We start from the raw sequence: 11750 nt of genomic DNA, 5'->3' as shown, positions 1-11750 counted from the left end.
AGTGATTCAATGTTGCTATTGCTCATAATGCTATAGTTTTCAAAATATTGGGAATCATTCAGAACATAAATTTCAATAAATGTGCGTCATATCTTTGCGTAAGCCTGTACGATCAAGTAATTTAGTAAGGCATCTTTTGAATTTTATTTATTGTTATATCGCTATCATGCAAATAGTTAATTAATCATGCACGCTATTTAGTTATTTATCTCATATTCAAAGCGGCGTAATAAAGCCGAGCGCCCTGATTATTATGGCAACAATGGTCTTAATCTATGATAGACTTTTGTAACGTTTCCTAAAGTATTCAACCTTCGGTTATTGATTCTGTTTGTATGTTTGCTTCAAATTTCAATCCTTTCTTTATTCATTCGTAAAATGTGATAATATTATATTTAGATAGCAGGGTATTTCTTTCTTCTACGCGATCATTGACGCCTTTGTTCACATTGCAAATGATGCCAACCAATTGAACAAAACAGAATTATTAAGTTTTTGAATAGCTTCCAAATCAGTTATAAATTTTAAAGTTGATTGAAGACCTTTTGTCATGCATATACATTTTTCGAATTTTGAGATTTAAGATATTTAATTACATTTAATTGGAATACATTGCAGTGCCGATTAAGCTTTTGAAAAATAACGCTTGGAAGTTAGTTTGAAAAAGAAACGTGTTTAAGGGCTTATATAAAAAAAACAGGTATTGTTATTGGTTATTTAATAGTAAACATTATTTGCCAAAAAGCTTTCCCAGATTAAATGCTTCATTACGATAGTACCTGTCCTACAACGATTGGTAAATGTTTTGAATCTGAACTTATATGTACAGTTTAAAATATATAGGTTATTGCCTTGTTTTTTGATTGCGATTGTATATAAAATACAATCTCCTGTGTCAATAGGGGAAGGCAATAACTCCTAAGCGTTATAATATTTCGTTTAAGTGTATATACTGTATTTATATCTAAAGTGATTTGATTTATTACGTGTTGCGCCAATATTATTTAAATAGATTATTGTTCATACTCTAGGCTTATTAATGTGTACAAAATGCATAGTATGTAAAGGAGCGTATATGTGGCCTTATTAGGTGAGCTCTTTGCGTTCGATCATTATCTTATTGAGCAGATTAGAGGTAAATAATATGTTGGTATATCATCAAAAAGGTCACCATTGTATGGGATAGTTCCCAACCATGAACACGTTCGTTCACTGGTGCTCTCAAACACGTCATAACTGGTTTCAAGCCCAGGCAATTGTTATAAGAAATGTTTGAATCGTCTTCACAGCCGTGCTTGAATTTTTTAGCATGATAAGATACAAGCATGAACTCTGATACAAGCAAGTAGGTAATTTAAATTACTACTGATAGATTGTATTGTAATTGATAGTGCTATCGATCAACACTTTGTTTAATGATACATTTAACAAAATAACATAAGATTACAGTTTTCGATTGCCTACGTCTAATCTTCATGCAATTGGTACTCGATATTTACCAGGTAAACGTTTCAAAATGGCGGGAAACTGCCTCAAGATGAGATGGATCAACTGAATTTTTTTTTTAAACTTTAGCATTGTTATCAGGGGCACATTAAGTGTGACTAATTTACAATTTACGAATGACACATTTTGTTTTCTTAATGTCCACTACATGTTTGAAAATGGTTTGAAGACTTACGCATGCCTAAAAATACCCATTTAAAGTTTTGCACGGGCGGATGGGTTTGATTGTTCTTTAAAGGGCCACTCAGTTCACCTGAACTGCCTGAAATGTTTTTAATAGTTTGAATTGTGAATCTCACAATACACATGTGAGACTCGTTTTGAGCCCTATATCATATTGGTTTCAGAATGGCGGGACGGCTAACTGAAAAACAAAAGGATCAACTCGAAACTTGGATTGGTTCTGGACCCAAGACTTTTAAACTCATATACAACATCACACGGGTCGAATGCAGTGCCCAAGAATTTCACCGAACATGCGACAACCAGGGGCCCACCGTGACGGTTCTCTATAACCCAGAGGGCTCCGTGTACGGCGGGTACGCTGGTATTAGTTGGCAGAGCAATGGAGGATACATGGAAGATGAGAGCGCGTTTATCTTTCAATTGATGTACTCAGGAAAACTTGTTTTGAATACATTTCGACCCAAAGACGCTTCAAAGGCGTTGCGGTTTCAAGCACAGGACGGTCCTTGTTTTGGTTGCCCAGATTTACTAACATTTACCGGTGACGTGGCGATGTCTGTTGAAGGATACTTCTGTCTAAATGGAAGAGTTTCTCTAAATAATTATTATAAGGACAAAAGTGTTCCGAACACAAATATAAACAACGGACATACGAAGACTGCTGAGATTGAGGTTTACTCTATCAACGGTAAAAAAACACAACAACATTGCTATTTAGCTTCAATCAATGCTCGTTCGTTCACTTTTCATTCATTTCACATCGATGAAAAATGTTTTCTGTTCATTTCTGATTCATATGTTTTAAGAACCGGTTAACGATATAGTATGTATTTTGCAACTAAACAATATTGTCCAAATAATAACTTATAGCTATCGTTAACACTTCTATTTGAAAAGAACTTTTTAAATTATGTTTTAACATTACCAACTATCAACTTATCTACAGATGTTAAACTACGCCCGGAAACGAAAGCTTTTATTAGCACCAAGAAAACGCAATGTACAGGTTACATTTGGAGAAACGCTTTGGACTTAACTGATGAGGTACAGTTTTGATAGTTGGTGGAACTGTATAAAGGACAACAGTATAACGTTTTAAGAGAATACGTTAATTGGGATAAGCCAGTCGCCATTTGTCGACAAATAGTCTATGAAAATATGTGTATCGTGTTATGTCGATTTATTATAGTATGATATTTTATGTATTTGTCTTAACAATAGTACTTTTTGATTTAATTATGGATATATTCCTATTTAGGAAATATATAATTATGAACATTCAATTCAAACATAGGATGAAGTCAGATTATCAAAATGTATTAACATTCAAATATACTCTGAACGAGAAATCTTTCGGAAGCACTAATCATTGTAGAATCTTTACAAAACAGTCATTCATTTAAATAAAAAGGTTTTGTTATCTTAAATAGTATGTGTGTAACGCTTATTTTGCAGACAGTGAAATCCCTCTGCCAGGAAATCAGAGAAGTCAGACCGAAGACTGGAACTGACGTCACAGACTTTCGTTTGCTGTTGATTGGTCCAATCGGGGCCGGAAAATCAAGCTTCATCAATACTGCCATGTCCGCTTTCACCAGTAGGGTCATGCACAAGGCTCCTGTTGGTACTTCGGAAACTGGGCTTACCAAACAGGTACAACAAAATGTTCAAAGTAATAACCCTTTACTGATAGAAAATAGTCAATGTATAACATACTATTATATAGATGTACACCTTACGTAAAGAGATAGCTCATCCATTGAATGCATATATGTCCATATATTAAATGTATACATTTATCAATTTCAGTTCATACCTTATCAAGTATGCGAGACGGACGGTTCGCTTCTGCACTTCCGTCTTTGTGACACGCCTGGCCTTGGAGAGACTTCCTCAATGGATGCAATCAATTTGCACTTTCTTTTGGACGGACATATACCGCCATCATTTGAGGTCATTAAGATCCTAGTCTTGATTTTTTTCATTTAGAAAAAAAAGAGTTCTGTTTTACTGATTTACAACATAGATTATTCAACTTAGTAACCTGGAAATGAATTGAAGCTTTACAATGTTTTTTTTTTCATTTTAAACCAAAAAGCATACTGCTTTGAAGGTTGGGCAGAATTCTTTCTGTAGATTTACAATTTTTAAACTGTTAAATCGCTTTTTCCGTTTGTGTGAATTAGTATTAAACAAACGAAGATCTTAAACTTTGTTTGATAAAATCAAAGTTCTTACCTTTATATTTTCAAAGGAACGCGTGAAATTATAAGATCGATGAAGCGTCATCACTATGTCCTTTCCAATCTACTTTTATATTGTGGAACTTCAAAGCAGCTAACTCTAACGAAACAATTGCTATTTTCGATGCTTCAATCTTAAATCACTCTTGCATATCTTTTTTTTTGTTCAGTTTTCCTCGTCGCGACATGTGAGCGCAAAGACTGTTGGCTATATTTCGAAACCTGCACTAGCACAAGAAATTCACAGCGTTGCTCTTGTGCTAGACGCCTCCACAGTCAATGGAATGTCTTCAACAGACACATCTTTGCTTAACTACTGCAAAAGATTGATATTAGAAAAAGGTATGACCATATTTTCTGTTCAGTACACAGTCTGTAGAGATGCAGATTCTATCACATGTTCAGACGTGAATTAAATAAATTGATGTGTCAGTATTGTTTTTCAGTTCGAAATTAAGATCGCTACAATGATTCTAATTTTAGCCATACCTTTCGTGGTAATTTTGACCAAAATCGACAAACTTCACGAAGAAATTGCAGACAACCTAACTGACGTATTTAAGCGTCCAGAGGTCAACCAAGCTGTAGAAAAGGTCAGCGAGGCGCTGGGTATTCCACCAAACCACGTTTTTCCTGTGAAAAACCACTACCGCGAGGTGGAAACAGAAATGTCAGTTAATGCTCTTTCTCTTATGGCGCTTCGGAAGATGGTACTCTTGGCATCGGATGTTTTGGACGTACGCACTTCCAGTAGCAAAGAAAATGAAGCGGATTCAGCCGTGACAGAAACTAATTATTTTTACAGATGAAGCGACATTAACAATTAACAATGAAGACAAAACTTAAAAAATGTTATTTCTGGATGTTTTGTCTTTCCATTACAAACCGTCCACAAAATCAGGAAACCATTGTATATTAGTTCAGCCTAAAATATATAATATGGTACATGTATTTATTTCTAGAAAGAAAAGTCGAAGGTATCGTTTTAACCACATCATCAATCGTTACCGAAATCAATGACATGGTTTCTAAGCAACCTGATTGTTTTGTAGAAGCTTTAAAAATCCATTAAGTTGTATATGTTGTCTTGTGTGTGTGTGTGTTTGTGTGTGTGCGTGCGTGCGTGCGTGCGTGCGTGCGTGTGTGCCGTTATACAATAGACAATGTTCTTCACCGAGGTCAAGCACTATGTGAGTAAGCGAGCCTTACATAATTTCGTGACGAGTTGAATAAAAGTGTGTATTTTATATCATGACGAGTGTCAGACTCTTTTTATCAGAGGCGTTTTCCAGTGAATAATAGCAAAAACGACTTACCTGTTTCATCTGCTCTAGTGATGTGCCGAATATCGCAAAGCAGTGCCACTTTCCGCGCTACATGCATTGCAGAAATGTACTACCCGGAATAATTTAGAATCATGGATACATCCGATATTATTTTAATCCGTTAATACGTAAAATGCATACTTAACATACATCAAGTAAGAATTACAACAAAAACCCTATACTTTTAACGATTTTTTTCACTTCAAAAAGTGACATATCAAGTTTGAACACATTAAGTTTCGAACGTCTAAAAATGTTTCTAATCAAAACACCAAGACACAATACCACGCTTTCATCGTTAAAATAAGAAAGAAATTACACTTTTGACTTACTAGAATATTGCAAATAAAGAAGTTCTTGTTTGTTCACAAATATGCGGATTTATATGTTTTCTGACCAATAAAAATAAAGCAATGTACACATTTGTAATACAGGAAAATACGTGATTTATTTAAAAGTATGCGTGACGGAAAATATCACTTTCAATGTAACTTTAAAGTAATTTTGCTGATCAGATTTCCATAGTATTTGGTTTGCAGGGTTCTGACTTAATTAATGTTGTTGTTTTGGGTTTTATTTAATCCTCTTGAAGGAGAGGAGTAAACAACCCTTATCATAATGTTGTTGCTGAGATAATAGATGCATTTGTTATACAAAAGCTGTTTTAGTTTCGTTTTCATGATAAAGTTGTTGCTTTACTTTGTTTGCATACATTGCATATGCGTTTGTTTTTATGTTTACTTCTTTCATTTGAAAGCTGTGTTGTAGTCTTGTTTTCATAATTTAGATTTGAATTCATTTCATATGCGTTTGTTTTAACATTTGTTGATATATACTTAAACAGCTGAGGTAAAAAACACATAATGTTGTGGCTACAGTTTTAGATACTTGTTTTAATGTTAAAGCTATGTTAAAGCTTTGTTGTAGCATTATTTTTACATTCTAGTTGATGTAATTGCATTTGAGTTTTTTTTTTACATTTGTAAGATATGTACTCAAAAGATGAAGTAAAGAACATAATGTTGTGCTACAGTTTTAGATACTGTATTAATATTTAAGCTATGTTGTAGCATTCTTTTCATAATTAGTTCGATTGAATTAATTTTAATACATTGCAATTGCGTTTGTTTTAACATTTGTAAGATATGTATTAACATATTTGAAGAAATATTACTAACCATAATGTATTGGCTATAATTTTAGATACTAGCTAAGAGATAAAGCTTGGTTTCATAATTAAGTTGTTAGTTAATTTGAATACATTGTACTTGCGTTTGTTTTAACATTGGTAAGATGTGTACTAACATATTTGAAGAAAAATCTAACCATAATGTTGTGGCTACAGTTTTATATACGTTATAATGTTAAAACTGTGTTGAAGTATTGTTTTCATAATTAAAATAATTTGATTAGTTTGCATACAACGCACTTGCGTGTATGTTTACAGTTTTTACAATGTTTAGATATGTTTTACAACTACTTCTCAATGCACTCTTCTTCACGCTCAAAAAACTGTGTATTCTCGCATAACTATGTGTTTTCCATTATTATGTATTTTCGCATAACTGTGTGTTTTATGTACATTCTAATATATAAACTAAAATTTCGTATCTGAAGACTGGAATAAAAGTTTGATGTTATTTACGTTTTAACATGTGAATAAGTCGTGCAGATAACGCTGTATAATTATTCAATGTCAGTGTTGCTGTTGTGCGCAGTACTCACTTGTTTTAGACAATGGTATTTTACCGATTGGGTGACTAAAATTTTGAGTGCGTTATTTATTTCGGATGTTCAAAATATTAAGATAAAAATTGAAAAGCATCAGTGCAATATATTATTCGTTCCATTTTCGCACCTTTCAGTTTTAATTTAGACAACAATGAAGTTTATTTTAAGATTTATTCTAAATTAGCTCGATTTTGATGAAAGCTGACAGGTTTATAGTGATGTCATGCTCGAGTGCGTTTCCGAGATAGAAACCAGTACTTCTGTTTATTTTTAGAAATACTGAGGATTACCCTTGAAGGGGATAAAGTCCACCTCTTAGGTGTGTGGCGGACACTCATACCACTAGACCAAATATTACCCTCGATGATGATTTAAGAATATATGCAATACTGAAGCCGTTTAAAACGTCAGCACTTTCGGAGACTGGACGGAATAGGTTTATGTTGCACTTCTATGGCAATATCAGGGTCCCAACAATTTCGCTATCCAAACACGCTTTAACAGTATATACGAAGTATTTTCACTTGCGCGAGTGCGAATTATTTGTCTTTCAAAGACAATTAACTTCATAGTCAATGACTTCAAAGACACTATTTTTACATCTTTAGAAATTTTCTATATGGCGAAATTTTTCAGTTATTGAGCCCGATTTGTAATACTGGCATTTGGGCCTAGAACTATTTTTCAAGAGTATTTGCCAATTTTAAATAGTTCCTTTAAATGCAGCAGCAACGTGATTGTGTAATCCGCCAAATTATTTACTTCTCATAGCTGATAATTTTTATTTCAGTTTATGTTTGTGATATCTTATTGTTAAATGAAAACATGTAAGTTTTCTTATTTATATTTCCGTTGATGAGACGATGTTTCCATTGCATAATCAATATACTAATTTAAATTATATATTAAAGCAGAAATGATTTGATTACAAAACAAGCAGTGTTCGATATCACTTTATGTGGCGAAAAAGACAAAAAGACTGCAAACACAATTAAAGGCATTTCAACGATACAATTATACAGCAAAAACTACAGGGACAAGCCCATTAGTCAAACATTCAAAAATAAAACCTGTAAAACATGACAATAAACTATAGACACACACGCACAACACACACAAATATGAACACCACACACAGACCACACACTCATTAAAATAGCTTAATCGATACATGATAAATGATCAATACGATGTACCATTAATGGCAAAAAAACCTAATCCATTTGTTGAACATTTCATCTGTCTTCTATTCGGGATTTCCGTTTACAGTCACAGGCAACCTAGTGCTCCTTTACTTTTATGCTTATATTTGAATTTACGAAATATATGGAATCATGTCATTTGAAATATTTCATCTAGATCTGTAAATCAACATACTTAGTGTAAATATTCTAAAATGGTCCAATGACAAGGGTATTATGTTTATGCGAGTAAACAATTCTTAAAATGTTTATCAATGGAGTAAATGAAATATTTTTTAAACGTATCTTAATTTAGTAAATCTTATTTTCCCCAAATTAAAGACATATTGTCCGCCTCAAAAAGGCATGGGCAGTTAATCAATACAAACAAATCACTGATCGGGTATCACCTTACCCTATAATACTAAGTTTTGTGTACTGAAATATGTCTCTTGGATTAGGGTATGGTAATCTCTTTACCAAACATCGCCAAGACTGTTCAAAGTCTATGCAGTATCAGACTCGGTCACTTCGTTCGGCTCCGTTGGACATTCTTCTTTGCTGAACATGCGCTCCTCCAGGAAATCCGAGGCCATGAAAATCATCTTCTGGAGCGCCATAAGAGCAAGTGAGTCTATTGACACTTCTGTTTCTACCTCAGTGTGGTTGTTCTTCACCGGAAACACGTGGTTTGGTGGAATACTTAGCGTCTCGGATGCTTTGTCTACAGCGGCCTTGACGTCTGAATGATTGAAAACGTCTGCCAGATTGTCTGCTACTTCTTCGTGAAGTTTGTCAATTTGTGTAAGAATTACCACCAGTGGTATGCCTGAAAATCGAAATCATATGAATTCATGTTAAGGTAAATTAAGGAAGGAGGCTAAAATGCCTAGTTTGTTTTAAAAGCAACTCTCCTTGCATTGGTAAAGAAAAGAAACAAAGGTTTGAATTTAAAAGCCATTTGACTGCTCCCGACTAACTACCTAATGTCGACAGAGTTAAACCTTTCTCTTTATTTACATAAATCCATCAACACAACAAGCCTAAAAATAAAATTTCAATTGCCTCACCAATGCTTGTTGGCAAAAACGGATTTTTAAATAATTAGAATCAATACAGCTTTGATATAAATCTTTGACGGTTTATCATTGAAACAATCATTTTGTTAGCATTTTTACATAATTTTCGTTCGACATATAACCGTTTCAAAACCTATACATGTCCCTTTAACTGACAGTCCTTTTTGTTTCTCTCTTGGATGCGATCTTCCTGATTCATTGCTGATATTTCTAGTACAAAGCAACAATAAATGCGATCTAACAGTGAAACAATAAATGCGATCTAACAGTGAAACAACAAATCCGATCTACCGATTTCACTGCTTATATTAATAGTTTATGATAAAACTAGATGTGGTCCACCTGGTTTAGACAACTAGATAAACATAATATAAAGCATTTACCTTAAAGATCTGAATAACACAATGCTAGTTACACTGCCTTGGAAATGAGTAAAGATGTTGAAGTAGAATTTTACCGCTTTTCAAACGTCAGTCCCCAAGATTTAATATCAATAATTCTAGATTAACCATTAAACTACAGGGGCAAGCCTAATTGCCAAACACTTTTTAGAAACCTAGAGACATTATGGTAAGACGGAAACCGACAAATGAATATTGGAACAAGACATAAAAATATAACAAATAAAACAAGTTTCGCTCAAATATCACAACACTTACCGTATTATTTTACACAAATGTAAGATATGAAAATTAGGAAATTCTGTTTTTATACAAAACAGAAAGAACAATTAAATACTACGATGAAAAATACAAAAATACTTGAAAATACAACCATGTACGAGAGAAAGCCACAGTCGAAAACTCGTATTTTCATCTTCATAATGTATTTCCCCAAGTGTATACTGTATCGTATCAATTAAAATACCTTTTTCTTGTACCATTTTCTTGCAGTCATTCAGCCAAGTTGTGACTGCTGGCGACATATCGCTGAGGGTTGAGGCATCTAATACAAAAGCAACGCTGTGGACTTCGTCGGAAAGAGTTGGTTGTTGAATAAGTCCATCTGTCTTGATGCTCACATGGCGAGAAGGAATGAACTGAAATGACATTTGAAATAATGATACATATACATACGAGAGAAATTCAAACACTATACGTACAACATTTAATAGAAAGAATAATTACATTTATATAAATGTGGACGAAGAACCAGGACATTAACGACTACACTTTGAAAGGAGAGCAATAACATTAACAACTACACTGTGAACGAAGAGCAAAGACATTAACGAGTACACTGTGAACGGAGAGCAAAGACATACACGACTACACTGCGAACGGAGAGCAAATACATTAACGACTTCACTGTGAACGAAGAGCAAGGGCATCAATGGCTACACTGTGAACGGAGAACAAGAAAATTAAAGACTACACTGTGAACGGAGAGCAAGGGAAATTAAGGACTACACTGTGAACAGAGAGCAAGGACATTAACGACTTCACTGTGAACGGAGAGCAAGGACATTAACGACTACACTCTGAACGACCGAGAGCAAGGACATTAACGACTACACTGTTAACGGAAAACATGGACATAAACGACTACACTGTGAACGGAGAGCAAGGACATTAACGACTACAATGTTAATGGAGAGCAAGGACATTAACGACTACACTGTGAACGGAAAGCAAGGACACTACCGACTACATTGTGAACGGAGAGCAAGGACATTAACGACTACACTGTGAACGGGAGAGCAAGGACATTAACAACTACACTGTGAACGGAGAGCAAGGACATTAACGACTACACTGTGAACGGAGAGCAAAGACATTAACGACTTCACTGTGAACGAAGGTCCAGGACATTAACGGACTACACTTTGGACAAAGGTCCATGACTTAAATTACTACATTGGAGACGAAGACCCAGGACATTTATGACTACACTGTGGACGAAGGTCCAGGACATTAACGACTGCACTGTGGATTAAGGTACAGGACATTTACGAATACACTGTGGGCGAAGGTCTAGAACATAAACGACCACACTTTGGACTAAGGTTCAGGGAATTAACAACTACACTATGGACGGAGAGCTAAAATATTAATGACTTCATTATTGACGCAGGTCCATGACATTAACGACTACACTGTGGACGAAGCGCCTGGACATTAACGACTACACTGTGGACGAACCGTCTGTACATTAACGACTACACTATGGACGAAGGGCCAGGACATTAACGACTACACTATGGACGAAGGGCCAGGACATTAACGAATACACTGTAGATGAAGGGCCAGGACATTTACGACTACACAGTGGACGATGAACCAGGACATGTATTGCTACATTGTGGACGAAAGACAGGACATTTATAAATGACAACACTGTGAACGAAGAACCAGGACAAAAACGATTTTTCTGAGAACGACGCACCAGGACATAAACAACTTCTCTCAGACTGAAGAACAGGACTTAAACGACTACAATGTTAACGAAAGACAGGACGTAAATGACTACACGGGGGACGAAGGACAGGTCCAGTTAACA

General features: G+C 34.8%; 2 protein-coding genes across 4 annotated transcripts in view; one reads left to right on the top strand and one right to left on the bottom strand.

Annotated features, from left to right (window-relative positions):
* Positions 1-559: 559 nt before the first annotated feature.
* Positions 560-7084, top strand: LOC128222285 (interferon-induced protein 44-like). Its single transcript, XM_052931249.1, has 7 exons — positions 560-700; positions 1854-2380; positions 2639-2736; positions 3148-3345; positions 3502-3645; positions 4106-4277; positions 4419-7084. The coding sequence occupies exons 2-7, from the start codon at positions 1855-1857 to the stop codon at positions 4742-4744; spliced, it is 1464 nt and encodes a 487-aa protein (XP_052787209.1). The 5' UTR covers positions 560-700; position 1854; the 3' UTR covers positions 4745-7084.
* Positions 7085-7928: 844 nt separating this feature from the next.
* Positions 7929-11750, bottom strand: part of LOC128222061 (interferon-induced protein 44-like) — a 24207-nt gene continuing 20385 nt past the window's right edge. For all 3 annotated transcript variants that reach the window (XM_052930831.1, XM_052930833.1, XM_052930832.1), the window contains exons 6-7: positions 10119-10290; positions 7929-9001 (exon numbers count right to left, since the gene is read on the bottom strand). In XM_052930831.1, the coding sequence (XP_052786791.1) occupies positions 8679-9001; positions 10119-10290 (495 nt within the window). In that variant the 3' untranslated portion in view covers positions 7929-8678. The remainder of the gene's footprint in view (positions 9002-10118; positions 10291-11750) is intronic.

The sequence above is a fragment of the Mya arenaria genome, chromosome 16, assembly GCF_026914265.1.
Source record: "Mya arenaria isolate MELC-2E11 chromosome 16, ASM2691426v1".
Classification (NCBI taxonomy): Eukaryota; Metazoa; Mollusca; class Bivalvia; order Myida; family Myidae; genus Mya; species Mya arenaria.
This window is presented reverse-complemented; position numbering and strand designations above follow the sequence as displayed.

What these genes read in the sequence shown, in the direction of transcription:
- LOC128222285 (XM_052931249.1), top strand. Translation starts at nt 1,855, where the DNA reads ATGGCGGGACGGCTAACTGAAAAACAAAAGGATCAACTCGAAACTTGG. An exon ending in TGAGGTTTACTCTATCAACG is followed by an intron (nt 2,381 to 2,638) that starts GTAAAAAAACAC and finishes ACTTATCTACAG; the next exon opens with ATGTTAAACTACGCCCGGAA. An exon ending in ATATACCGCCATCATTTGAG is followed by an intron (nt 3,646 to 4,105) that starts GTCATTAAGATC and finishes TTTTTTGTTCAG; the next exon opens with TTTTCCTCGTCGCGACATGT.